Source organism: Coniosporium apollinis, assembly GCF_000281105.1.
Source record: "Coniosporium apollinis CBS 100218 chromosome Unknown supercont1.39, whole genome shotgun sequence".
NCBI classification, from domain to species: domain Eukaryota; kingdom Fungi; phylum Ascomycota; class Dothideomycetes; genus Coniosporium; species Coniosporium apollinis.
The window spans coordinates 139,393-164,178 of NW_006913301.1; the positions used below are offsets into that span (position 1 = coordinate 139,393).

The window sequence follows — 24,786 nt, forward strand, 5'->3', positions numbered from 1 at the left end:
AGCGCAGTCATCCTTTGTCTGACACATCTGACAGCGGGTAAGAATGCGATGCACCTACCCGGAACCCCAACGACGGTATCCGCGAAACAGGCACCACTATCAGATTGAACTATGCCGCTCAGCTCGCAGGCCGAGCGGTCACACGAATGCGAACGCAACAATATCCGAGAGCGCGTACGATCCCGTTGTGGGATCCAATGTGCTTGTCGGGAGACGCACAAATTCATGGTAGGTTGGTGAGGAAGCCGAAAGGGCCACCAGTAATATGTAAGTTGTGACCGCGATGTGCGAGTCTGCACACTATGCACCTTCGTTATAATCGCCTGGTCATGTCAAATGACTGGATTTGCCTGCGTACATTGTGTGTCGGTGCATTTCTGGCTGCCTCCTTGCATTGTGGTAGTGCGGAATGTCTCACAATAGGCCGTTGGTATTCGCCGCTTCGGGACCACCAACCAAGCTGAAGGACAAAGAACCCAACGCTGGGGATCGCCGCGAACGGCAACAGTCCCGCGAAGCAGTACCCGCAACAATCGCGTGCAGAGATATCTCCTACCATGGTTGGACAAAGGAACCTCAACTCTCTAGCTTCGCAACTGCGAGTGGATAATGGAAATAACGACCCTCATAATGGCCAACTGTCTCGATCCGTCGCTCCGATTGTCAACACAATCGACCGGAGGGCTGCAACGAGTGTAGTCGTGTTTTTCAATGCCGCCATTCATTCTTCTCTCTCTATCAGTCCCTGTCGCAGAGGCGTGATTTCTCTTCCTGAACTGTCCTCCGTCAAACATCAACAGCGACAGGAGTAAAAGACAGTTTATCATGCCCGACGGGGGCATGTCCGACAGCCTTTCCGCATCAGCAAAGGTCTCACCTACCAACGGCAGAAGCCCAGACAGTTCGCGAAGGGGATCCAACTCAACCTCAAAAGACGCACAGCGCCCATCCAGCCTAACTCGCATTTCGAAGACCAACAGCGGCCCTCCCACGCCAGACACCCCGGAATTCTTTCGTGTCACTCGGAAGCGCGGTGTAGCATCTATCATCGCCGAAGACAAGAACGACGAAGCCGACACCAAGTCCCCCAGTCACAGCCGAGGCGGCTCTGGGGATTCGAAGACTTCAGGTGCTTCAGGAGCTTCGATAAAGTCCGCCGATTCGGCGTCTCACTTGTGTATTTGCCAACGCGATCCTAAGATACCCCGACCGAGAAACGGTGAGCATTATGTTTCTTTGTCTATGAGCGCCTGCTAGGAGGCTGCGATGCAGGTCAACTTCGGATGCTCTGCTTTGTCTTCGGTACAACCTCCTGCCCCAGTTGACTGACTCTTTGTTAGCTTTCATCCTTTATCGTCAACATCATCAAGCAGTTGTCGCGACCCAGCATCCTCGACTGTCCAATCCCGAGATCTCCAAGATCATTGGCCACAAGTGGAAAGCCCTACCTGATACCGTCAAGGACGAGTGGAAGTCGTTAGCGGAAGTAAATGACTCGAGCATTTCCTGTGTACACACAAGCTGATCTCCTCCTCAGGAAGAAAAGGTTCGTCATCAGCAACAGTATCCGAAATACAAGTTCCAACCTCGCCGTAACGGTCGACGAGGAAGTCTGTCAGAAGACCCCAAATCAGCGTCTAGCGAGAAGTACCGCTGCAACAAGTGCGGCGGTCGCACCATCGTGTCGCCCTCTGCTCCACCCCCAGCGGCCGCGCAACAACAGCGCGCGCCCGTGTTGCCTCCAACCACTCCCACTTCAACTGTCACACCAGTTTCACGTTTCCTCCCGACAATGAACAACCTCAGCCTGCAGTCGCCGGGAATGCGCCGCGCACGACCCATTCCTCCCCACATGGCGGGGATCCATGTGCCGAGTCCGCGCGATTATATGGAGACCGACATGCTCAGCCCCATGTCCCCAGAAGCCAAGCGTCGACGTTTCAATTCGTATGCGCAGGCTTCAGCACGTCCAGGCAGTGGTGGGAACCTGCCGTTCTCAGCACAGAACCGCCGTGAGTCGCTGCCGCGGATGGATCAAGTGCTGAGATCGCCTGCTCCAGGCACGATGGCGCCGCCGCCGCGCCCAGTCGACGCCAGACAGCCAAGCGGCGGCGACCTCACTCTGCCGCCTTTGCAGACTGGCAACGACCAAAGCAGGAGCGTAGAGGCGATGGTGATGAGCATGTCGTATCTGGGGAAGGTGAAGGTACTAGCCAAGATCACTCCACCACTGAAGACTCCCGGACCCACGAGTCCGGCCAGCGCTGTCAGAGGTGCGATTGTAGCGATTGAGGGCGAAGATGTGACCGCAGTCCAGCATCTGGTGAAGTGGCTGGAAGACTTCCTGAACAAGAGCGGAGACTGCAACGCCAAAGCTGCTCTGGCGCCCAAGAGACCCGCCCCAGACCAGAAGAAGGTGTCTCTCAGTGACTATCTTGCTGTGATTGGGGAGTGGCATGGCAAGAGCAAGGAGATGATCGAGTTCATCACCACGCCTACGCAAGCTCACGACAGCGACGTGGAGGAGGGCGAGATCGAAACGGAGAAGGAGTCCAAGCCAATCGACCTGGCAACTATACCGGTCGTCGTTCTCCCGACGTACCAGCTTCGTGCTTCGGACGTCTATGCGTCGCGCATACCCATTGCGGACGCTTACTCGCCGGCGGATCATTGGCAGTGGATGGCTACCTTGTGGCGGGGCATCGTTGGCCCAGATATCACGATCTACATCAAGGACTCATCTCCTGAGGAGCTTGGCAGAGAGAAAATCGTGGATGTGAGGGAGGACTGTGGATGTGTTGTTGTGAGGAAGGAGAAGGGTAAGAGCAAGATTGAGGAGAGGGCGCTGAGAAGGATGGGCTTTGAGGTTGGCGAGTGGATCCGGGGGATCAACTCGGGGAAGGTGGAGGGCCGCTGATGATGCCTACGCTCCTGGTGCTGAGCTGAGGCGAGATTCGTAGCTGATGATTCTGTTGACGCGTCGTGGAGGGAGTAAATGGTTCGAGATCCAAACATGGATCTGAATGTATTCATGTTATATCTTCTAGAGGAGGGCCTGGGCATGCTCATCCCTCAGCTTACCTAGATACTATTTGTAGCACGAGAATATCTCATCAGCAGTTCCAAGATCGCGTTGTTGTGGCTGTGTGATCTCACATGAAGCCCCTGTAGGTCAGCCCTACGCATGTGAAATGCTTGGAAGGCCGAAAGCGTCATCACATGCCACGCCGAACGACGTCCACGAGAACCCCAAACACCCATCATGGCATTTCGACACTCGTGTACTACTCTCCCCCACGGACCGGGCCTTGCTCTTTGTTTCGTTGCTATGTTTGACTATGGTTGATCACCGGACACATTCTATTACCTTACACCTATCCTGTACACCTAGCTGTTCTTAGAAATCAGTGCCTTACCGCGCCGCAAGCCCTCATTCTCCTTCTTGTACACCGCATGGCATAGAGTCTTCCTATCTACTGTTGTCTTGTTATTTGCGGTCCCTCGCGATCATGATCGGTAGGAGATGCCCGAACTGCACTGCTATGTGGTGAATGTTCGCTAAACAATCATTCCTTTATAGATCACGTCCTCGGTAGGCCCTCGGTCAAGTTCCGCAAGATCCAAGTCTTCGCTGTAGTATCATTCTGGTCATTTTACTTGTACAGGTCAGTCGTATCTCACAGCTTCGCTATCAAGCACTCCCGCTGACCACCACGCAGAGGCGACCGCCACGGCCCACCCCTCCTCCGCCGCCTCTCCACCCTGCTCTCCAAGCGCCTCACCGTCTGGCAGACCACTGTCATCCTCCTCCTCTGGCTCTACGTCGCGCGCAACTTCGGCAAGCTCGTCGGCCTCGAGTGCCCCGAACCGCTCGCGAACCTCTACAGCCGCTCATACTTCCGCGCCACATGGGTCACCACTGCGCTGGACGCGGGCTTCTGGTCTGCGATGCGCATAAAGCAGAAGTGGCTACGGGATGTCTGTTCGCTGGCTTTCACAGTCTACTACCTGATCTGCGCGGAGCAGGCGGACGAGAAGGTGCGGAAAGTTAGGGGCACGTTGACGGTGGATCATCTGCGCGTCAGCTGGGATAAGGGCACCACGCCATACTTGGCTTTGTTTACGAATTTGATGCGCCCGAGGCTGATGAGGTACCCACCGAGAGCGATCAGGATACCGAGGCCGCAGGAATCGCCGTACAAGGAGTCGGTGCTGGCTTGGTTGTACTTCGATGGACCGTTGTCGGCGCTCAAGAAGCACAACAAGCTCATTTTGGACATCCCTGGCGGCGGCTTCGTAGCTATGGATCCTCGAAATCACGACGACAAACTACTCGCCTGGGCCGGCCGGACCGGTCTTCCGGTGCTGAGTTTGGACTACAAGAAAGCTCCGGAGCACCCCTATCCTTACGCGCTCAACGAGTGCTACGATGTCTACCATACCATCGTCGCTAGCCGTGGCCGATGCGTCGGTCTTTCTGGCGATACTGTGCCAAAGATCGTGGTAGCCGGCGACAGTGCCGGCGGTAATCTGGCGGTCGGCATGACTCTCATGATCCTCCAGTCCGGCAGCACCGATACGCGACGCTGGCAGGGCGAACAGGCCCTCCCGCCTCCAGACGGTTTGGTTCTGATCTATCCCGCATTGGATATGAACATTGGGAACTGGATGACAGACGAGCAGATGGCTCTGATCCGGGACCGGCGCATGCGCAAGACGAACAAGAGCATCCTCCGCCGCAAGAGCGATGATTACAGGAAGCTCACGCCCACCACACCCCATCACTCCGACGAGGAAGAGGACGAGGCCAACTCATCACCTCCGCTAAAGCCACGCCGCGACCGCTCACCTCCCACAATGGCCGACGCGACCCTCCAGTCACCTCAAACCGCAATCCACCTCTCCGCCGCGCACACGAACAGAGACCACACCACCCTCCCCACGCCATCCGCGAAGCCCACAACCCTAAAGACGCGCCTCGCAATGAGCTCCATGATATCCTACTTCAACGACCGCATCCTAACCCCCGAGATGATGCGCGCGATGATCATCCTCTACATCGGCCCGCACAACCGACCAGACTTCAGCACCGACTTCCTGCTCAGCCCACTCCTCGCGCCCGAGAGCCTCCTCGCCAAGATGCCGAAAGTGTACTTCCTGACCGGCGAGCGCGACCCGCTCGTCGACGACACGGTCATCTTCGCCGGCCGCATCCGGCAGGCCAAAGCGGCGGAGTTTGTGTCCCGCAAGGAGATGGGGCTGGAGCCCGAGCGCAGAGAGTTTGTCGAGGCGGACCATGTCGAGGTGGTGCTGGTGCCAGGCATCTCGCATGGGTTTTTGCAGTTCGTGAGTGTGTTCCCGGAGGGCTGGAAGTACATCTTTCGCTGTGCGCGGTGGATGAGGGAGATTTTCGAGCGCGCGGATCGGGAGGAGAATGAGGCGGCGTTGGCGGAGCGGACTGACTACTTCATGAACGGGGAGGTGAAGAGGAGACATCATCGTCGTATGGGCACGGCGTCCTCGGTTGATGAGGATTATCCGCTGGAAATGAGTTTGAGTTCGTCGCGGGGCGGAAGGAGGAATAAGGCTTCGGATAACGGCGGGACGGCGGCGGCGGCGAGGTCGATCAGGAGTAGAAGAGGTTCTAGGTCGAGGCTTGGAAATGGTCGAAGGAAGAGTCTGGTCAGTCTCGCGAGTGAGGATGACCTCCTCGGACGGCGGATGAAGGGGTTAACGGGTAGTCTGATGGGTGTGGAGGGCGGATACGACCGGATACCGCCTACGCCAGGAGCATAGCGTAGCGTTAGTGTTGTCGATTGCGGTCCTCCGTGTTGTACACAGCGATCGCCAGCAGTAGTGCCGTCGGCCAGAACATACGCCTACCCCGTCTGCGTCATATGTACGAGCTCGATTTTTCTCGAATTCGTCTCAGTCCGGTCCCACATCCCACAGCCTCTCTGCATTCCTTCGGAACAAGTTCTTCCTGAGCTCCTCGTTCTCCCCACACCAGTCCAAACACATCTTGATCCATTTCTCCGCATCCACGTCTTCGAATCTTGTGTGTGGCCAGTCGGAGGCGAAGACAATCCCCCTGCCCTGCCGCACGTTCGCGAGATCTCTAAAAAATGGGTCCAGCTCTTCCCAATTTGGCGTGATGCGATATGGCGCAGAGATCTTTACATATACGTTCTCATTCTCCATCAGCCGCAGCAGCCCCTTCCACGCCTCCCCCCTCCTCACGGCCTCCAGCCCCTCCTTTCCACCCTCAAGCCCCGCAAAATGATCCAGCACAACCTTAACCCCCAACTTGGGCACCAGCGCCTCCAGCCCCCCCGCCATCTCAAGTTCCACGTACAGCTGCAGCGCCCACGTCTCTAGCGGCTGATGGTCCTCGGTCTCTAGCGGCCGAACGACTTCCGCGTACCGACCCAGAAGGCTCCTTAGCTCGGTAGGGGAAGGCCGCGCACCACCCGACTTGAGGTTTATGCGCACGCCGCGCACGCCGAGCCTGTGCCACTCATTCAGCGAGTCTCTGTCGGTGTCGCGAGGATCGAAGGCTACGACGGCCCGCGCGTCGGCCGTGCTCTTGCAGCCCTGCTTGGACTCTAACGCGGAGAGCTGGCACGCGTTGTCGGTGCCGTAGATGGAGGGCTGGACGTAGACGGGGCGGAAGGCGGTCATCCAGGCGGCTTGGCCGTAGGATTGGGAGCGGGTGGGTTTGTAGGCTGCGGTGGGGATGGTGGGGTAGGAGGGGTCGATGTCGTGGACGTGGCTGTCCCAGGCGCCGGGGGGGACGCTCAGGCAGGGGTGGGAGGACGGCGTGTGCGAAGTCCTGGATGGAAGCAAGGTTCGGAGAGCAAAGGAGGTGCAGTAGTGTTGGCCTCTGAAGCCAACCCTCAGCTTCTGCATGGTCAAACGAGTTCTCGAGGCTGTTGGAATTTGAGTGTTAGTTAGACCGAGCAGAACGGAAAGATCATATGTCAAATGCGCGAGTTGGAGCCTGCGTCTCTGTAACTAGTCTGGCACGCCTGGATACAGCCGGGCAGATGGTGTTTCAGAAGGTTTCGCTGGACAGAGTCATGCGAATACCAAAACCTCAGACGTGGTGTTATGGCGTCTTTCTATGCGGTCTTCACCTCGGTTCAGAGGCACAATAGTCCGTTGTCGTTCGGTCGAAGCATGGGTCTCACGTGACTACTTGGCGCCTCAGGCACCAACACCGTTTTCTACCTACTCGTAATACTCTAACCTCTCTACACAAAGAGAACCTCACAGAATGGGTTCATCTATACGTGGATGCATGAACGAGACTTCCGTGGCTGCGCCGTCCATACCGCTTCTGAATCCTTCCAAAAGGCCGAGATCAAGCGGCTGATTAAGAGGCGAGTTCATGAGAACGCGGGTTGAGGGCGCGGATTTTTGGGAGACCACTTCGATTCCTTCTTTTGTGGGCTAAATGTGATACGTGACAGTGTGCTAGAAAGCAAGACCTCTCTTGAGACGTCATCAATTATACCAATGCTAAGACTGTGCCGGTACTTTATCTCCTATAGAGTTTGTTCAACACCTCTCCAGGCCATCTATTAAACAGACAGCAGACTACGGCCGTGGGTTATTGCCTTGTATTTGCTGTTGGACAGCTGGGTTAACGGCATGACCTCCGGTGTAAGCCAGCGGCGGATGATCACGCAGCCATTGATCTCTTCCACGGCGCTCTTCTGCCCAAGCGGCTACTCGCTCAGGTGCAGGCAACTGCACAATGCGGTCTTCCTCTTCACTTTGGCGATGAAGTTCGTCCTCCCACTCCTCAGCTCTGTTGCCCTGTAGAGGCTGGACTGCCGACGCGGTTAGAGAGTTTCAACATACGAGATCACAAGGATAACCAAGGAGTCGACGTACCCTGGGGCCTGCGATTCTGGAAGACGCCACGGAGGACTTGCAAAGGGGATCGGTGTTCCTTTCGTGCCTCGCGTATGAAGCAGAGCTCTGCCCAACCGTTCGGGAAGAGTTCCAGATCTTCCGGCTCAAGCTCGTCGTAGAAGGACTCTTCGTAAGCGGAGAAGGCATTCTGAGTAAACAGAAAGTCGCTACTCAAGACAACAGGACAAGGAAGATTGTCCAAGACATGGAAGTCACATTCAAAAGACTGATCTTCTCCGTCCCAGCTCCACGTGACACCACGCACCACACCATCGGTGTAGGCGAAGGAGCCGTCCAGGAACTCCAAGCAAGTAGTATGTCTTTCGACATGAAATTCGCGTTGCTTCGCATAGCTTCTGGACATGACCATAACGTCCGAGCCCGTATCAGGACAAGCGCCGATCCACTGGCCATGGAGGTACCCGCCCACCCGTTGTCGCGGAGAACCAGTCAATCGTAGGCGTTTCCATAAACCGGAACATGCGACCACTTTCTTTTTAAGGCGGTGCATAAATTTGGTGAGAGTCTGAGTGGCTTTCAGAAAGGAGCGACCCAGAACGATGTCATGAATGGAGCGAGGGAGCACGTGAAAGTCGCGGTCATAAGTCGTTTTCTCATCCTTGAATGCGAACGGCGAGGAGACCGTCCCAATAGACCGGATGATCTTCCCGTTGGGTAGCTTGATTGAATGTCTGGTAGCCTTGTTAATGAGCAGACCGTGTTCAGCGACGAAGTTGGCCGACAATATGTCGAGATCCGAGCCGCAGTCCGGGAAAGCTGACACAGGAACTCCGTTTAGTTCGCCTAATATCTCCCATTCGTACCTTGGCTCTTCGAGGTTACCGCCATTGTTGTTTTTTCTCGATGTCGTACTAGTGTAAGGGTGTTGTGAAGCCACAGCGAGGGGGAAGAAAAGACGAAGAGCAGCCAGTTCTGGTTGCTGTACTGATAGCCTATGTCGACCGAGATGTCGACCCAACTTCTCGATGTACCTCAGGTCCCATTGATACGGGTTGCCCACGTCGGGCGATTTCGATCCTAGGACAGCCTCGCTGGCTTCATTTCTGAAGAGGTTGCGGCGCTCATCTTCTTGGATATCTAAGGCAATTTCGGCTGCTTCTTTCTCAGCTTCTGAAGCGTTCTCACATGCAGGACGATCACAAGCGGAGTTTTCCTCCATGGTGGACTTTTAAGCCAGGAAGTACCGAGACAATTGCGGTAAGCTTATGGTCATCGCGACTTTCTAACACAGCTACTATTAGCATCGTCTCCGGAGAGGAAGAGTCTGACCGGCTTCATTTGAGGGTCCCATACCGTGCTGGGCACGAATTGCTCGGGTATATATGGCGAGAGCTTTTCGGTGAAGGGGAAAAAAAGCAAATGAGTTTGGGGAGGGGGGTGTGTGGATGGAGAATCCCAAAACAGGACCGCTGCGATGAAATATAACAAGGCTGCGAGGTGGGCTGTGCAACGCCCCGCCTCGTTTCGGGTTTATGCAGACTGCGCCAGTCTGGCACTGGAAGCTGTGTCCTCAGCGCCTCATCTCCTTTCCATCCGCTTCAACATCCAAAACTCAATGATGGGGGAGAGACATTCATGGTAACATGCAAAACCAAGCAGCAGCTGCCCCCGGGCCCCCGGACATCGAACTTGGAGTTCCTCGAGATGGGTATCCGGCGCTTGCAGCTTGGATAGCACGTGATCCGGACAACGAGTCGTACATCTTTCGCAAATTCGACCGGCTGAGTGCTCGCAATCTTCTCAACCTTCAGAGCCAGTTGACTGGTATAGAGGAGAAGCTGGATCAGTTTGACGAAGAGACGAGGCGAAGTCGCGACTTTGATTTGAAGCAGTCGGCTAGGAGATGGGAGACATTCGCGAGAAACGCCGAGGATTCGAATCGGCCTGAAGAGAAAAAGAGGATGGAGCTGGTGGGAGAACTGCAAGTGAAATTGAAAGAATACCGTCAGTCTCCCAAACTCGGACGTGATGTATAAGATCGCGTAGTGTTCGGATGGGTAGATAATCCGACATCACACAGCTCCACACTAACGACAACTAGATGAAGCATTGCTCCTTCAATCTCAAATCGCGAATCTTGGCAGACCAAGCAAGCGTGTTCTTACCACATTTCGCAACTGGTTCAGTGGAGAGAGTCATCTCCGCAATGGGCACAAAGGAAAGCCTATCTTGGGAGGGCGAGCACAACATATGCTCGACGACGAGCAAGATCTAGCGGCTCTTCGGCCACCCGTTGACAATGACGCACTATCACGCTTTTTGCAGGACCACTGGCCGCTCCAAGTATGGGCTGAATCGCCGTAATATCTGGAGCCAAGCTAACTATTCGTTCAAGGGTAGTGCTTATCCAGACCCTAGAGACAGGACAAGGCACTTCGCAGAACATCACGTCGTCTGGGCAGTTGCAACCATCAGCGTCGTCTTTGCCGCCATTCTGCTTATTGGCGCCATCACGAGCCTTTACTTCGTGACGAGCTCTGAGGCTAGATTGGGCATGATCTCAGGCTTCACGGTCCTCTTCGCGGTCAGTGTCGGGCTTCTGACGAACGCCAAGAGAGGAGAAATGTTCGCTGCAACCGCTGCATACGCCGCCGTCTTGGTCGTGTTCGTATCTGGGGACCTGGGAAAAACCACGAACCCCCCACCTAAATGAGGAGGCCAGAAAGAACTCATACGATTGGCACTGGGATGACATAAAGTGTCATTACATTGTTATCCTTCTCGGGCTCTTCCCCCAAATACGTCCTTGAGGATATTATCCAAATCGTCCTGCTTCAGGCCGAACCTCTCATCCCATAGACCGGGGCTCCTGAAATCGCCCAGCGCTCCTTCCACAAACGAAATTACCGGATCAACCCTTCAACGCCGGAGAAGTCGCCCTCGCCAGCTTCTCTCTACCCACCTTGATAATATCCTCACCATCGAGCTTCACCTCGTAATTGTCTTCGGGCAGCCTTTCGACAGGGGTGAGGAGTATGTTCTCGGTGTGCGTCGAGCCGAGACATGGATGTACTTGTTTGCATTCTCTAAAGGATTGTGCAGGACCGAGATGAGGGCTTGCCAATTGGGGAAACGGTAGAGGCGGCGAAGGGCACATCACCGTTGTTGCAGGTAGTAGCGGTTTTGTTGGCGAAGTTCAGGCCGAGGAAACCGAATTTGCCCCAACATTAGAAGGGGAATCCGGAATGGCAAGCCCAGTGACAGGAATGGTAAGACTGTGCCAACTCTGGGTTTATTCCTCATTATCACTATCGGCGTGTACTTTAAAAAGCGGCTGACATGATCCGTGTTTTCCTTTGCTTTGGCGTAGCAATTTGGCGCTTCCAAGCGCAGTATTACACATCGGGGAGATTGAGAGGATTTCTCGTCACCGATTACGGTCTGGTTGACTGTTGTCCTTCGCATGATTGATGGAGTTCGAGAGGTTCAAAGGACTTGAATGATTAACGCAGAGAGAGGAAAGAGACGAGAAATATGAGGACTTCCGTGTTGTTAAATGGAAGCTTGTAGTCAAGCGAAGGGACTGAATTAGGCTGATAAATCGAACTCTATCACAAATTCTACCGTAGACGTGACGAGCGTGTGATACACGCACAACGGGTATATATTTACACGCCCGTTACTCAATCACGCTCAGGGACACACTACTTTGTAGTCGTAGAGCTTGAAGAGGTTGTGTTGTATGGGATGGGAGGTAACGGAGCCTCAAGTTAAGGTGCATTGGCCGTCCAGAAAGGCCGTTGCCGCATTGTAGCCGCGATCGTTCTCGAGACCAAGTCACGATTGAGCTGGACTTGGAATCCTTCCAAGCGTGGAGGAACTAGATCGGTTCTATGCGATAGAAAATTGCGAGTTACTTAGGTGATTGGTGCGCGAGAGTACTAACACTGCTAAGACAATTTAAAGCTAGGAACTGCTCTCCTGCTTTCGATGCGGCGACGACCTTTTTGACTCACCCTTGATGTCGAGCTCGACCTCCGCAATTCGGAGCGCTTATCGATATCAGAATTTACATCCAGTCATGCATCATCTTTTCCATCCACTACTTAAAGATTGACTCCCACTGTGCTCCCAGCCGATCTGAGATACCCCGTTGAATTCCTTTATTGTTGGTGTTACTATGGCCCTCAGGATCTCCTCCAAGCGTGTTTGCGCAGCGCTGGGCGCTACCAAACCAAGGTCAACCGCGAGTTTCATTCAGAGTCGATATGCCTCTTCAGCGACAGCAGCCTCAAGTCTACCCGACAGCGTCAAGAATGCCATTGAGGTACCTCATGACTATATACTGCTTGAAAGCAACCAATTGACTCTCGATTACCAGAAAGAAGCCTCCTTGCCCACGCCCGACCCACCCGCTGACTCCCAAACTGCCCGACTAGTAAACGATCAGATGCCTTACATGGTCCCGACCTATGTCCGTCCGCCGCCAATGTTCCACAGGGGAGAAGGCTGCTACCTCTGGGATATTGAGAACCGCCGGTACCTAGACTTCACAGCCGGCATCGCTGTCAATGCGCTCGGTCACGGCGATCCCGAGATGGCGAAGCTCCTGTACCAGCAGGTACACTATCTGAAGAGTCTGGATAACGCAGCGGTCATGCTGACAACCAAACACAGGCCCAAACCCTCGTCCACACCTCCAACCTCTACCACAACCCCTGGACGGGCTCCCTCTCCAAGCTCCTAATCGACAAGACCACCTCCTCTGGCGGCATGCACAGCGCCAGCCGGGTCTTCATCTGCAACTCCGGTTCCGAAGCCAACGAAGCAGCCCTAAAGTTCTCGCGCAAAGTCGGCAAGACCCTCGACCCCTCGGGCTCCAAACACGAGATCGTTTCCTTCCACAACTCCTTCCACGGCCGCACCATGGGCTCGCTCTCCGCGACGCCGAACCCGAAATACCAGAAACCCTTCGCGCCGATGCTGCCGGGATTCCGATACGGGACCTACAACGACATTGGCTCGATAAACGAGTTGGTGACGGAGAAGACGTGTGGGGTTATCATAGAGCCCATACAGGGCGAAGGCGGCGTCAACGTCGCTTCCCCGGATTTCCTCCTCGCGCTGCGCCGCCGCTGCAACGACGTCGGCGCCGTGCTCATCTACGACGAGATACAGTGCGGGCTGTCGCGGACGGGGCAGCTGTGGGCGCATGCGGCATTGCCGAAGGAAGCGCATCCGGATGTCCTGACCACGGCCAAGGCGCTCGGCAACGGGTTCCCCATCGGCGCGACGATTGTGAGTGAGAGCGTGGCGAGCAAGATCGTGACGGGGGACCATGGGACGACGTTTGGGGGCAACCCGCTGGCGTGCAGGGTCGCGCATTATGTACTCTCTAGGTTGTGCGAGCCGGAACTGCAGAGGGGCGTGCTGGCGAAGGAGAAGGTGTTTCGGAAGGGGTTTGAGAGGCTGCGGCGGCGCTTTCCAGAGGTCGTGACGGAGGTTAGGGGCCGTGGTCTGATTTTGGGATTGCAGCTGAGTAGAGATCCGACGCCGGTGGTTACCGCGGCAAGGGAGCGTGGGTTGTTGGTTATTACGTGCGGGACGAATACGCTGAGGTTTGTGCCGCCGTTGGTGATTAGTGAGGAGGAGATCGAGCAGGGGATGCGGATACTGGAGGAGGCCATGCAAGTGGTCTTTAAGACGGATGAGAAGGTGCCGGGGACGAAGGGGCAGGAGGAGATGCAAGATTCGTAGAGCTGTATTGGGTCACCCACAAGGTGTTAGAGGCGTTCTTGGTGGAGTGCCACAGAGGAGCGGCGATTCTGCTGCGTCAGAAGGTTCTATGAGGGTCTATTGAGGTTGTTTAGATGCAGAGGGGTCATTGCTGCATGCACCAAAACGTTTGTTTCCACAATCCTCGAACCTCGCGGGACTTCCTGGCTCAAACACAAGCGACGTATCAAACATCTATCTTCTACAACTTCGCCCTTCCCTCCCTCCTCGCCATCTCCCTCAAATCCTTCCTCAAGATCTTCCCACTCGGACTCTTCGGAATCGCATCCAGATATACGACTCCTCCTCTCAGCCTCTTGTAATCCGCAACATTGGCCCCCACAAACGCCTCAATCTTCTCCGGCGGCATCTTCTGCCTATCAGCAACGACATACGCCCTCGGCACCTCTGTCTCCTCCGCCTCGACGCCAATCACCGCCGCGTCCAGGATGAGTGGATGGGACAAGAGCAGCGCCTCCAGCTCCGCGGGCGCGACTTGGAGGCCTTTGTACTTGATGAGTTCCTGTGGCGTGTTAGCGCTGCTGACGGCTTTTGCATCTCGCAGGGTTCGGGCTTGCCCCGGACGAAACGAACCTTCTTGCGGTCGACGATGTAGAACATGCCATCCTTGAACAGGGCAATGTCACCTGTGCGGAACCACCCATCGGTGAACGCCTCTTTGTTGGCTTCGGGGTTCTTGTGGTAGCCCTTAGTTACTATAGGAGCCTTGACGATGACTTCGCCCGGCTGGCCGACTGGAACGTCTTTGCCTTCGTCGTCCACTATGCTGCCGTATGTGTTAGCTGACGGGCTCGTGTATGATCACGAGCGATGTGGCTAGTGCCGGAATTATACGCACACGCAGACTTACCGCGCAATGGCATTCGGAACCAGACAGCTGACACTCCCCGTATCGTCCTGTCTCCCATGCGGCAAGAGCGTAATCGACCCCGTCGTCTCACTAAGACCCCACGTCTGCGAAATCATCATCTTGCCTTTGCCTAGCTTCGCAGACGCCGCGTGCTGGAGCTCCTTCCCTAACGGCGCCGCCCCACTAACCGCAAACTCGCAGGTGTCAAACTGGTCCGTCACGAGCGGCGACTTGGCGATGAGGAGGTAGATGGGCGGTACGGTGAAGAAGAACGTGACGCGGTATCTTTTGTTGTACTCGAGGAACTGGACGAAGTCGAACCGCGGCATCCAGTACGCCGGGCCGCCCATAAAGAAGGGGTTGATTAGGTAGCCTTGGATCCCGGCGATATGGGCCGTGGGTAAGTGGGCGAGGGTGCGGTATTCGAAGGAGGGGTTGTGCGCTCGCATGTGGGCTTTGAGGGGCTCTAGGGTTATGATAGTCTCGGCGACGAGGTTTGTGTGGGAGAGTCGGACGCCTAGCTGAGATGGTGAGCGAGAGGCTGCGACGCCGTGAGAGGGGGACAAGAGTTGACGCACCCTTTGGGAGACCGGTGGTGCCGCTTGAGTAGATTAGCACTATGAGGCTATCTTCGAGCTCTTTCTGGTCGGTGATCCTGGGCCAGTCTAGCTTCTTTTCGCTGATAGGAACATCTTTCAAGTCGCGTGCACCCCTCAGACCCCACTGCCCTTCCTCGCTGCTTCCCATTACGAGCACCTTGTCCTCTCCCAGCCCAGCGTCCTTCGCCGCCTTCAGAGCCACGTCCCTCAGATCCTCAGTACACACCAGGAGTCTACTTTCCCCCATCTCCAACGTCCTCGCGAGCTCAGGAGGTGTACTCGCCGAGGACGCAGCACTGAACACGCCGCCTGCTGCTACAACGGCATAGAAGAGGATGGGCACAAAGTGCGTCCCGGTGTTGATGCACGACACGACATCCTTGCTTGGTCCGCTTGCCCCGATGCCATAGCGGTTTCGGAGGACGTGGGCAGTGCGTTGGGTGAGGGTGCGGGCTTGGGCCTTGGTATAGCAATGCGAGGGATTGGCCGCGGAAGCGTGGATGACAGTGTCTTCTTGAGCGGAGCACAAATCGCTGTCTGTTGCTGAGTTAGTCTAAGCCTTCGGGAGTGCTGGCCTCGAAGCGCTTGCCGAAGAGCAATGTTAAGATGTCGACATTGGGCACCGGCTGGCTTTCTGGACAGCGGTATATCGTCTCGCCGCTGGGCAAGGTCTCCGCAATGGTGGTCATGATTGGGAGAACGCTCTCATTGCGTGGGAAACGTCACACGCGGCGAGCTTCTAGTACTATCAGACAGCTCTCCAGAGCTGAGCTAAAGCTGAGCTACACCTGAACAGATCCATATTGCTTGCGGAAGCCTTTAGCCATCCTCGGCTGTAGCATGCAGCGTCGATCCCCACTCGCCTTACCCCACGGGGAATCTGCCGAGGGACGACTGCTGACTCGTAAGAGACGCTTGGAGTGATGGGCTGAGATTCGAGCACCTAGAGAGATCCTCGAGAATGGATTCACGCGAGATCGATATGGACGAAGCAAAAAGCTTGCAAGAGCAGAAGGAGGGCTACTATTGATCAACAACATGGGAGAGGACTCTTCTACTATATATTGTGGATCACCGGTGCCGCGGAGTGTAGGCGTGGCACGGAGAAGTGCCTTGAGGCGAGCATGAACAGGCCAGGCGCATTTCCCACTCTCTACACACCTGGAGTAGAGAGAGTAGTTAACTAATTCGATCTCGATACGAATGGCATCCTTCAGCGAGTCATGCGAGAGCGAGCAAAGGCCAAGCAGTGAGGCGGGACGGCGCTTCATTTCTCCGCCAGATCTCTTCCCGAGATCCAGGCATGCAGGGCGGGAGACAGGGATCCGCAGCCACTGAGCTCATCGACCCTTTGGAGCCTTGGAGCACCACCATGGCTAAAGTTAGCCTCTCCTTCAGGGATGCAGACGCCTAACTTATCCAGCCTCCTCCGCCTCACACTCCCTATTCCCTGCCTGAATTTTCATGCTCTCCTCCGTCCGTCTGATCAGCCCGCGACTCGTTGCATCAGCAAGACCATCTGTATTACATGGCTGTACTCGTCCTCTGCTAAACATTCTATCCACCATGCCGCCCAAACGCAAAGCCTCCGCCGCAGGCCTCGCCGCTCCTGCACCAGCTCGAACGAAGCGCCCGATACCCCTACCTACCGACGCGGCCTCCGCAGCACCACCGCCTTCAATGCCCCCAAAGCGGCGAGCCTCCGCGCGGGCGGCGGCGAAGATTAATGAGTCGACTAATCCACAGCAGAATGAGGAGATATTAGACGCACCAGATGCGTTACGCGCCTCGCCGGACAGCGATATCGACATGAGAATCACGCCGGGGCAGGTAGCAAAGGGTGACGAGAGCGATTTGTCCTCGCTATCAGAAGAGCCGGAGCCGCAACCATCACCAGCCAAGAAGAAACAGCGCGTAGCACCCGCCAAACAAGACAAGGCCAAACCGCAGGTCAACGGCGCGGTGCAAGCCGCCAATGCCACAACGCCCAAGAAAGCCCCCACAAAAGCAAGCGCTAAGGCCGACGAGGGCATGGCCGGTGATCCAGAAGCCGAAGATGCAGAAAACGGTGAAGCCGATGAAGAAGAGCTCAAGCAAGCGCTCAGCCGTCCCCCGCCCGTAAACTCAGATTACCTGCCTCTGCCCTGGAAAGGCCGGATAGGATACGCGTGCCTGAACACGTATCTGCGCTTCTCGACCCCGCCGGTCTTTTCCTCCCGCACCTGCCGGATCGCGTCCATAATTGAGCATAGGCATCCCCTACGCGATCCTTCGCAGCCGGAGCACGCGACAAAGAATCGGCCGGATAAGGAGAAGCCTGCTGATGTGGTAAGGGGGCAAAAGTACGTTGAGGAGATCGGACTTGCAAACGCGCGGGATTTGGTGAAGATGTTGCGGTGGAATGAGCGGTACGGGATCAGGTTTATGAGGTTGAGTTCCGAGATGTTTCCGTTTGCGAGCCACGATGAGTATGGGTACAAGCTTGAGCCCTTCGCTGCTGAGGTGCTGGCGGAGGTCGGGAAGGTGGTCGCGGAGCTGGGGCATCGGGTTACGACGCATCCGGGACAGGTATGCTTTTATCCCTTTCGTCCGCTTGAAGGGCACGCAGCTGACAACCACCAGTTCACACAACTCGGCTCCCCCCGCAAGTCCGTCATCGAAGGCGCATTCCGTGACCTCGAATACCACGATGAGATGCTCTCGCTCCTCGAACTCCCCCCACAACAGAACCGCGATGCCGTCATGATAATGCACATGGGCGGCGTCTTCGGCGACAAAGCCGCAACCCTCGACCGCTTCCGCGAAAACTACGCCAAACTCTCCCCGTCTATCAAAGCGCGCCTCGTGCTCGAAAACGACGACGTCTCCTGGAGCGTGCATGAGCTCCTCCCCGTCTGCGAGGAGCTCAACATCCCCCTCGTGCTCGACTACCACCACCACAACATTATCTTCGACAAGACACAGATCCGGGAGGGCACCAAGGACATCATGGAGTTGTATCCACGGATCAGCAAGACCTGGACCCGCAAGAACATCAAGCAGAAGATGCACTACTCCGAGCCCACTCCCGCGGCCATCACGCCGATGCAGCGGAGAAAGCACAGTCCGCGCGTCGCGACGCTGCCGCCGTGCGCGCAGGACATGGATCTCATGATCGAGGCCAAGGACAAGGAACAAGCTGTTTTCGAGCTGATGCGCAACTTCAAGCTTCCGGGCTTCGACAGCTTCAACGACGTGATCCCGCATGTGCGCAATGATGACAACAAGGCGTATGCGCAGCAGCAGAGCCGGCCGAAGAAAGCCACGCCCAAGAAGGCGAAGGGCAAGAAGAAGGTCAAGGACGACGAGGACGCGCTGTCTGCCGCCGAAGACGCCTTGGAAGCAGAAGCGGAGGCGGCGGTGGAATCGAAGCCAATTCCGGAGGAGGAAGTCGGGATGGGCGGGCCGGAGGGGCGGGTTTACTGGCCGCCGGGGATGGAGGACTGGCTAAGGCCGAAGAAGAGGGAGGTCACGAAAAAGGAAAAGGCGCCGGAGCCGGACGGGCCGAAGGTCATGACGCCGGCGATTAAACGCACGGCGGCTGCGGCGGACCTGGCGGAAAGCAAGGGTATGAAGCTTACGCCAGCGCAAAAGAGGGCGAGGAAAGCTATCGCGGAAATCGAGGCGGCGGGGCATTCTGCGGCGGAAGCCGAGGAGGCCGCTGTAAAGCTTGAGGACGCGGATGGAAGCGTGAATGGTGCTGCTACGCCAGCGAAGAAGAAGACAAAGGCAGCGCCTGCAAAGGAGAGGAAGAAAAAGGAAGTAAAGGCTGCGCCGACACCGAGCACCAGCAACGAGGAAGAGGATGCGTCTGAGCCGTCGGGTTTGAGTGACGAAGACGATGCGGTGCCGGTGAAGCCTGCGGCAAAGGCTACGGCCGGCGCAAGAAAAAGCGGCAGGGCAGGCAAAGCGAAGGTGTCGTATGCCGAGCCCGAGCTAACAGAGTAGATAGATGCACGGTCCTGTGCAAGCACACAGTGATAGGCTAGTATATGTAAAATACGTGTACCAGTAACAACATCTACAATATTGATACACTAAGAATTTCGCAGCAGCTCCAACGAAGACCATCAGCGCTGAGGGGATTGAGAGTTGTCCTCTCTCTGGCTTCAAGTCTCGGTCTGAATATCCTGTATTGTTGCCACACTGCTATCTTTACCTCCTATACCGCAGAGAGCATCAACCGTTGGTTCAAACTCGGATCACGCAGAACTTCGCAGCATGTGCAAGTTAGCATGAGTGTGCGGTTGATCTGCGTCAGCGTTAAGTTTGGGTTGGACACACAATGCAAAAGTAAGATGAACGAAGCCAGTATAGATAGATACATTCTCGGATACTGTAACCACTTGTGTGCGCATTGGATACGACTTCCGGACACTGTCTTCAATCCTACTCCGCTCCTCGAAGACGTGAAGAATGCCGGATAAACATGCCTCCGGCCCATCTCGAGCCCGGAACGCCAAGACATCAAGCATCATGACATCGAGCTCCAACAACACCATTCAGTCTTCTTCTACTGCCATGGATTGGCGCTGACAAGCCTTCCCTCTTTTGTTTCCCTTCCTCCACAGCCATGGAGAACCTCTCCCTCCACGACCCGCCTCCACCAGGCGATCAACCACCACAACTCCCGCAAATGATCCCCCAGCTCCCACCCCAGATGTTCACGACCGCCGCCCAGCTGCTCGATTTAACAGACAGTGAGTCCTACCACACAAACCTATAAGCGACACAGTCTGATGAAGCGAAGGCTGACCACGAGCCCTTCGCCCTGAGCAGAGAAGCTGCTGGTCGCGCTGCGAGACGGGCGGAAGCTCATCGGTGTGCTGAGGAGCTGGGACCAGTTTGGTAGGCCGATTGCCGAGAACGAGGGAACAGCACTGGGGGCGAGGGCTGACATGGATGGGGTGGGGCAGCGAATCTGGTTCTTCAGGACACGACGGAGCGCATCTATGTGCAGAACCTCTACGCGGATATCAACAGGGGCGTCTTTCTCGTGCGCGGGGAGAACGTCCTCTTGCTCGGTGAAATCGTACGTTCTGCTTCCTGCTCCTCCGCCCGAATGCCGAAGCCGCATCGCGATCCAGCTCACCCGGCTGTCCTTCGAGGAGCGAAGCGCTAATGCAGCATGGCCCCATCCAGGACCTAGACCGAGACGACGACATCCCCGAACCGTACCAACAAGCGCCCGTCGAAGAAGTCTTTGCACTGCAGAAGAAGGAGATGGAGGAGCGCAAGAGGAAAGAAAAGGTCCGGACGAGGAAGCTGCAGGGTTACGGTTTCGAAGGTGACATGGGTGTTGAGGGCATACTATGAGCGCAAAGTGGTAGGCAATACTACCAGACTGCTTTCAGCCGGTGAGCACAACAGTGTGGCAGACCGCTCTTTGGTTTGGGGGCGACGCCGATGGAGTCCGTGGGAGCAGAATATTGTGAAATGCTCTCATGGGACTGGGAGACACTGAGCGAAGAAGGAAAAGCCGAATCACGGCTTGGTGGAGATCGTGATATCTACAAGGGAGACATATCATTGCGAGCATCGAACGAGCTATGGATAAATTCTTACAGGCGATTACGTTGCGTGCAATTGCTCGGCGCAGTCGTGGTCTTCAGTTTTATTCGTGTTCCATGTCTTGCAACCATGGGCACCCTGCCGCGCAGCCACGTGCATGTTCGAGTGCGGACGCCGATTCTCTACAGCTCATCGAAACAGTGATGATACTTTACACTCGACAGAGACTAAGAACATTATATCGCAACTAAATGATATGTGCGAGAACTCCATAACCCGCGAAGAAGCAATACGAAAGCAGCTCCAATGCCGTGACCCCCGACTGCCTCGAAACGGCATACAAAACGCCTTGCTGACGATGAGAGCGGTGCACCTGTACTCAAACCCGAACCAAAAGAAGAAAATATCGTTAAGAGAACGTGAACCATAAACATCCCCGAGCCGCAAGCCGTGTTGCTTTAGGGGCCGAGGACCGGCGACGGAGGCCGTGGTGGAATGTCGTGAACCTGGTTCCTGCACGCGAAACCCCCCCGTCACGAGCATCTCAGCCAGCCCTCGATCCAGCATTCGGCCGGCGGCATGTCTTTTACCCGCCTCCTCTAAAGCGCCGACGGCTCTCCTCTCGCGCCCTTTCCCACTTCTCCGGACCTCACAGGCCCGCCTCACCCCTGTCCCTTGATCCTCTTATTTCCCCCCACCCTCGGGCTCTGCTTAACCTTCGGCTGGACCCCGCCTCCTTCATCCCCCTCAACCTTCACCGCACTCGCCCGTCTTCTCTTGTTCGTAGCATTCGGGCTCGTGTTCGCGCTCGCCGCCGCGCTGGCCCCGTTGACAGTGTTCCCCTGCTGGCTCCGCTGCGCCACCATCCCGGGCGCCTGCATGTGCACCTGCGCCGGGCTGGGCGTATGCTGCATCCCGCCTTGCAGATGCGGCGACCCGTTCATGGCGGCTGGGTTCAGCGGCAGGTTGGGATTCTGCATCGCGGGCGACAGGAATTGGGCCTGCATTTGCGGGGCCATGGGGCCCGAGGGGCCTTGTGCGCTCGGGGTTCGGGCGCCGGGCGGGAGGGGTTGCTGGGGGATGCCGTTGGGAGGGAGGGTCAGTTGGGGGTGTTGCATCGGTTGCTGCATTTGGTGCTGCATTTGTTGCTGCTGAGATGTTTGCTGGAAGTGGTTTGGCTGAGGCGGTTGGGAGCTCATTAGGATGTACTGGTTGACGAGGTCGTCCAGTGCTTCTGCGGGTGTCATTTCCGGGTGGAGGACGGAGTGGCCGATGAGATCTTGCATCTGGTTCATAGTCTCGCCGATCTAGGGGGGAACGGTCAGCAACTGCTCGAGTTGTTCAGTGCAGAGTTATGTTTGGCAACGGTTCCAGTCCCGACACACCGATGGCGTGAGAGGGCATACCTCTAAGAATGTGAAGACTTGCTCCGTAATCCCCCAGGGGCCTATAGGCTCCTTTGGTACGTCCAAGATCGTTATATAGGGCTCAGACTGCTGCTGTTGCTGTTGCTGTTGCCGCTGTTGAGCGCGTTGTTTGTTGCCAGCAGCCCTGTTCATCCGAGGTGATTTGATCTGACTCGGCGAGTCTTGTGCGAACAGTTGCTCTATTCGTGACCTGCTAAAGTATGTTTTGTGTTCGAGTGTGACGAATCCCAGGCTACTGATCATCAGACTCTCGAAAACGACCTCGAGCTTGCCGCTACAGACTAACTGAATTCGGTGTTAGTGCCTTGTCTATCAAGACCGTCTTTGTAACTTACCTGCGTGCCATCTTGGAACCAGTAAATGAACTTCGCTCTTTGTATATTGACCAGATGACCGTTGCCCGCCGCCAGTTCAACTTCGTTAGCACCGTCTAAGATAAGCTGGATGTTATCCACTCCGCTCTCAAAGTGCGTAGTATAGTAGCGAGCTAAACTGGCATAGCCGACGGCAAACTGCTTGGATTTGGCCGCGGCGTCGTTCGATTCCCGAACCGTGAGTTTGAACACGCTATCGTCCGCGAAGAAATCGCTGACGAATTGCTGCCAGTATCCTACGTTGTTGGCACCATTCTGCTTCGCCTGAGGAGTGTCAGTGAGATTTCCCCCTATGCCATCCGTTCAGCTTACTGAGAATCTGCTTAGATGATCCGAGAACGACAGCAGCCGCAAGATTGCTTGACCCTGAATTTTGTTTTGTGCCTGTTGTGCTTGTTGTGCCTGCTGTGCCTGCTGTGCCTGTTGTGCGCGCATCATCGCTGCTCGTTGGGCCAGGGCTTGCTGCTGATGCTGTTGCTGAGCTTGCTGTTGCATTTGTTCATGTTGCTGCTGCTGCTGCTGTTGAGCAGCGTTCTGTTGCTGCTGACCCTGCTGCTGCGGCTGACCCTGCGGACCCTGGGGTTGCGTTTGCTGTTGGGCTTGCTGTGCATTCTGAGGTTGCGCCGGCGATGCTTGCGGGTCACCGTTGCCCTGCCGCATTTGAGGCCGGGGTTGCATCTGCCCTTGCTGGCCAACAGGTTGTTGTGTCTGTTGACCTTGGGTGTTCTGCTGACCTGGATTACTGGACTGCGAAGCGCCCGCCTGCATCGCAAGATGCTGAGCCATGCTGTTTTGTTGCGCTTGCTGCTGTGCTTGAACTTGTTGCTGCGATACCATATGCTGTTCTTGTAATCGTTGCTGGAGATGGGGTGTGAGTTGTACCGACGAGAAGTGCTGCGGATTGTTGGCCTGCATTGCTGCCATCTGCTGGGCTGCGAAAGCAGGATTTGCACCGTTCGGGAATCGCATCCCCATGCCGTTTTGCTGCTGCTGAAGCATCTGTTGCCGCTGCGCGAGGAGTTGTTGTTGGTGTCGATGTTGATGCATAGCAAGTTGAGGGTTACTGGCAACTAATGGCACGAAGCATTGACGATTAGTAAAGAACTGCTTGTGACGTCCATACACATTAAGAAAGTGCACCATTGGAGATTCCATGTAGCTCATACTGCAAAGTCCACTTGTTCGGTGATAATCCCCAGACTGGAAGTAATGCCGCTTTGCTGTCCGCTGACTGAGCTGCGAAAGTACTGTTGATTGCGGTCTTTCGTCCTTCCAGAAGCTTTGTGGTCTGCATTCATGTCCGTATTACGATTTCTGCTCCAGCTGATCGCTTTAGGTGGCGCCAGCTTGCCATGGGTATGCTTATGGCTTGGAGTATATTCCACCAGTTGGGAATTTTCCAGAAAAAAGTCGTAGTTGCGTTCCTTTACGTTCGGCGCAGGAGCCGCGCCATGAGGGCCAATCCGTCCGGAGTAGCAACAGCCATATCGTGGTCCAAATGAGCGTGGCCATCGGTATGTCAGGCGATGTCGAAATGCGGAGACGGAGTTGGGTGAGCAGAGTATTGGAGATATCCCTTGAAATACGCATAGCGGCCTGGAGAGTGCGCTGATGCCAGTGCGTAGCATAGCAAGGGCGCGGACGTTGATGCAACATTGAAGATGCTGATAGAGGATACAGAGGGACAAAATGCCAGGGTCACTTCCAGGCAGGGGCTCTTTCGTCCTCTTGTGTTGGCGGTTCGCAATTCTCGATTTTCCTTACGCGTCATGATGCTAGCATGCGGCGACTAAGTGAGTCCATGGTTTGAGGGACGACAAATGTCACGTGGTAGCAGGAATGCCAGGAGGCGTCCTAGATCCGCGCCGGTAACGTGTATACTGCCGGTACTTTCGTTTGGTTTGCCATGTCCTAAGCGAAGTTTGGCAGCGCCTCTTGATGTGAATGTATCCGAACAGCCAGCGAAAGCCGGGCTTCGCTCGGAATGAGATGTAGCCACCAGGGCGTACGAAGGGTGATCTTCGTCAAGGATTGCCGTGACTGTGCTCTTTTGGAGTATTTGCGGAGCACATATCCAGAGTGAGAGGCTTCCTAACAGGAGTATCGCTTGTGCGGTGGTTGTCTACAGTTGAATGACCACTATCGCGGCTGAGTATGTATGAAGGCTCCACCAAGTACATGCAAGGGGATTGTTGGATCATGATGCTGCTGCTACGCGCCTGGAATTCTGAGGCTCGGTTCGGCCCGTCCCCCTTGCCGAAAGCGGCCACGGTGGTTTCATCCAAAGTTGGCCGAACATCTTGCTTATC

The 24,786-nt window shown here is 55.8% G+C and overlaps 10 protein-coding genes across 10 annotated transcripts; 6 read left to right on the forward strand and 4 right to left on the reverse strand.

Moving 5' to 3' along the window:
• Positions 1 to 825: 825 nt before the first annotated feature.
• Positions 826 to 2,917, forward strand: W97_07151 (uncharacterized protein; the record flags this gene model as incomplete). The annotated part of the gene is made up of 3 exons (XM_007785131.1): positions 826 to 1,129; positions 1,341 to 1,486; positions 1,538 to 2,917. 3 exons carry the CDS (start codon positions 826 to 828, stop codon positions 2,915 to 2,917), a joined length of 1,830 nt encoding a protein of 609 aa, XP_007783321.1.
• Positions 2,918 to 3,509: 592 nt separating this feature from the next.
• Positions 3,510 to 5,796, forward strand: W97_07152 (uncharacterized protein; the record flags this gene model as incomplete). The annotated part of the gene is made up of 3 exons (XM_007785132.1): positions 3,510 to 3,516; positions 3,581 to 3,665; positions 3,720 to 5,796. 3 exons carry the CDS (start codon positions 3,510 to 3,512, stop codon positions 5,794 to 5,796), a joined length of 2,169 nt encoding a protein of 722 aa, XP_007783322.1.
• A 132-nt stretch (positions 5,797 to 5,928) lies between these two features.
• Positions 5,929 to 6,909, reverse strand: W97_07153 (uncharacterized protein; the record flags this gene model as incomplete). Its single annotated transcript, XM_007785133.1, has 1 exon — positions 5,929 to 6,909. The coding sequence occupies one exon, from the start codon at positions 6,907 to 6,909 to the stop codon at positions 5,929 to 5,931; it is 981 nt and encodes a 326-aa protein (XP_007783323.1).
• A 690-nt stretch (positions 6,910 to 7,599) lies between these two features.
• On the reverse strand, positions 7,600 to 9,100 carry W97_07154 (uncharacterized protein; the record flags this gene model as incomplete). The annotated part of the gene is made up of 2 exons (XM_007785134.1): positions 7,600 to 7,835; positions 7,900 to 9,100. 2 exons carry the CDS (start codon positions 9,098 to 9,100, stop codon positions 7,600 to 7,602), a joined length of 1,437 nt encoding a protein of 478 aa, XP_007783324.1.
• A 424-nt stretch (positions 9,101 to 9,524) lies between these two features.
• On the forward strand, positions 9,525 to 10,594 carry W97_07155 (uncharacterized protein; the record flags this gene model as incomplete). Its single annotated transcript, XM_007785135.1, has 3 exons — positions 9,525 to 9,885; positions 9,983 to 10,224; positions 10,277 to 10,594. The coding sequence occupies 3 exons, from the start codon at positions 9,525 to 9,527 to the stop codon at positions 10,592 to 10,594; spliced, it is 921 nt and encodes a 306-aa protein (XP_007783325.1).
• A 1,467-nt stretch (positions 10,595 to 12,061) lies between these two features.
• Positions 12,062 to 13,638, forward strand: W97_07156 (uncharacterized protein; the record flags this gene model as incomplete). Its single annotated transcript, XM_007785136.1, has 2 exons — positions 12,062 to 12,502; positions 12,559 to 13,638. 2 exons carry the CDS (start codon positions 12,062 to 12,064, stop codon positions 13,636 to 13,638), a joined length of 1,521 nt encoding a protein of 506 aa, XP_007783326.1.
• Positions 13,639 to 13,858: 220 nt separating this feature from the next.
• W97_07157 (uncharacterized protein) lies at positions 13,859 to 15,815 on the reverse strand (the record flags this gene model as incomplete). Its single annotated transcript, XM_007785137.1, has 5 exons — positions 13,859 to 14,179; positions 14,251 to 14,443; positions 14,528 to 15,044; positions 15,106 to 15,663; positions 15,767 to 15,815. 5 exons carry the CDS (start codon positions 15,813 to 15,815, stop codon positions 13,859 to 13,861), a joined length of 1,638 nt encoding a protein of 545 aa, XP_007783327.1.
• Positions 15,816 to 16,692: 877 nt separating this feature from the next.
• W97_07158 (uncharacterized protein) lies at positions 16,693 to 19,113 on the forward strand (the record flags this gene model as incomplete). The annotated part of the gene is made up of 2 exons (XM_007785138.1): positions 16,693 to 17,694; positions 17,749 to 19,113. 2 exons carry the CDS (start codon positions 16,693 to 16,695, stop codon positions 19,111 to 19,113), a joined length of 2,367 nt encoding a protein of 788 aa, XP_007783328.1.
• Positions 19,114 to 19,738: 625 nt separating this feature from the next.
• W97_07159 (uncharacterized protein) lies at positions 19,739 to 20,481 on the forward strand (the record flags this gene model as incomplete). Its single annotated transcript, XM_007785139.1, has 4 exons — positions 19,739 to 19,865; positions 19,945 to 20,013; positions 20,082 to 20,197; positions 20,308 to 20,481. 4 exons carry the CDS (start codon positions 19,739 to 19,741, stop codon positions 20,479 to 20,481), a joined length of 486 nt encoding a protein of 161 aa, XP_007783329.1.
• Positions 20,482 to 21,338: 857 nt separating this feature from the next.
• W97_07160 (uncharacterized protein) lies at positions 21,339 to 23,263 on the reverse strand (the record flags this gene model as incomplete). Its single annotated transcript, XM_007785140.1, has 4 exons — positions 21,339 to 21,983; positions 22,083 to 22,388; positions 22,439 to 22,741; positions 22,790 to 23,263. The coding sequence occupies 4 exons, from the start codon at positions 23,261 to 23,263 to the stop codon at positions 21,339 to 21,341; spliced, it is 1,728 nt and encodes a 575-aa protein (XP_007783330.1).
• Positions 23,264 to 24,786: the final 1,523 nt, after the last annotated feature.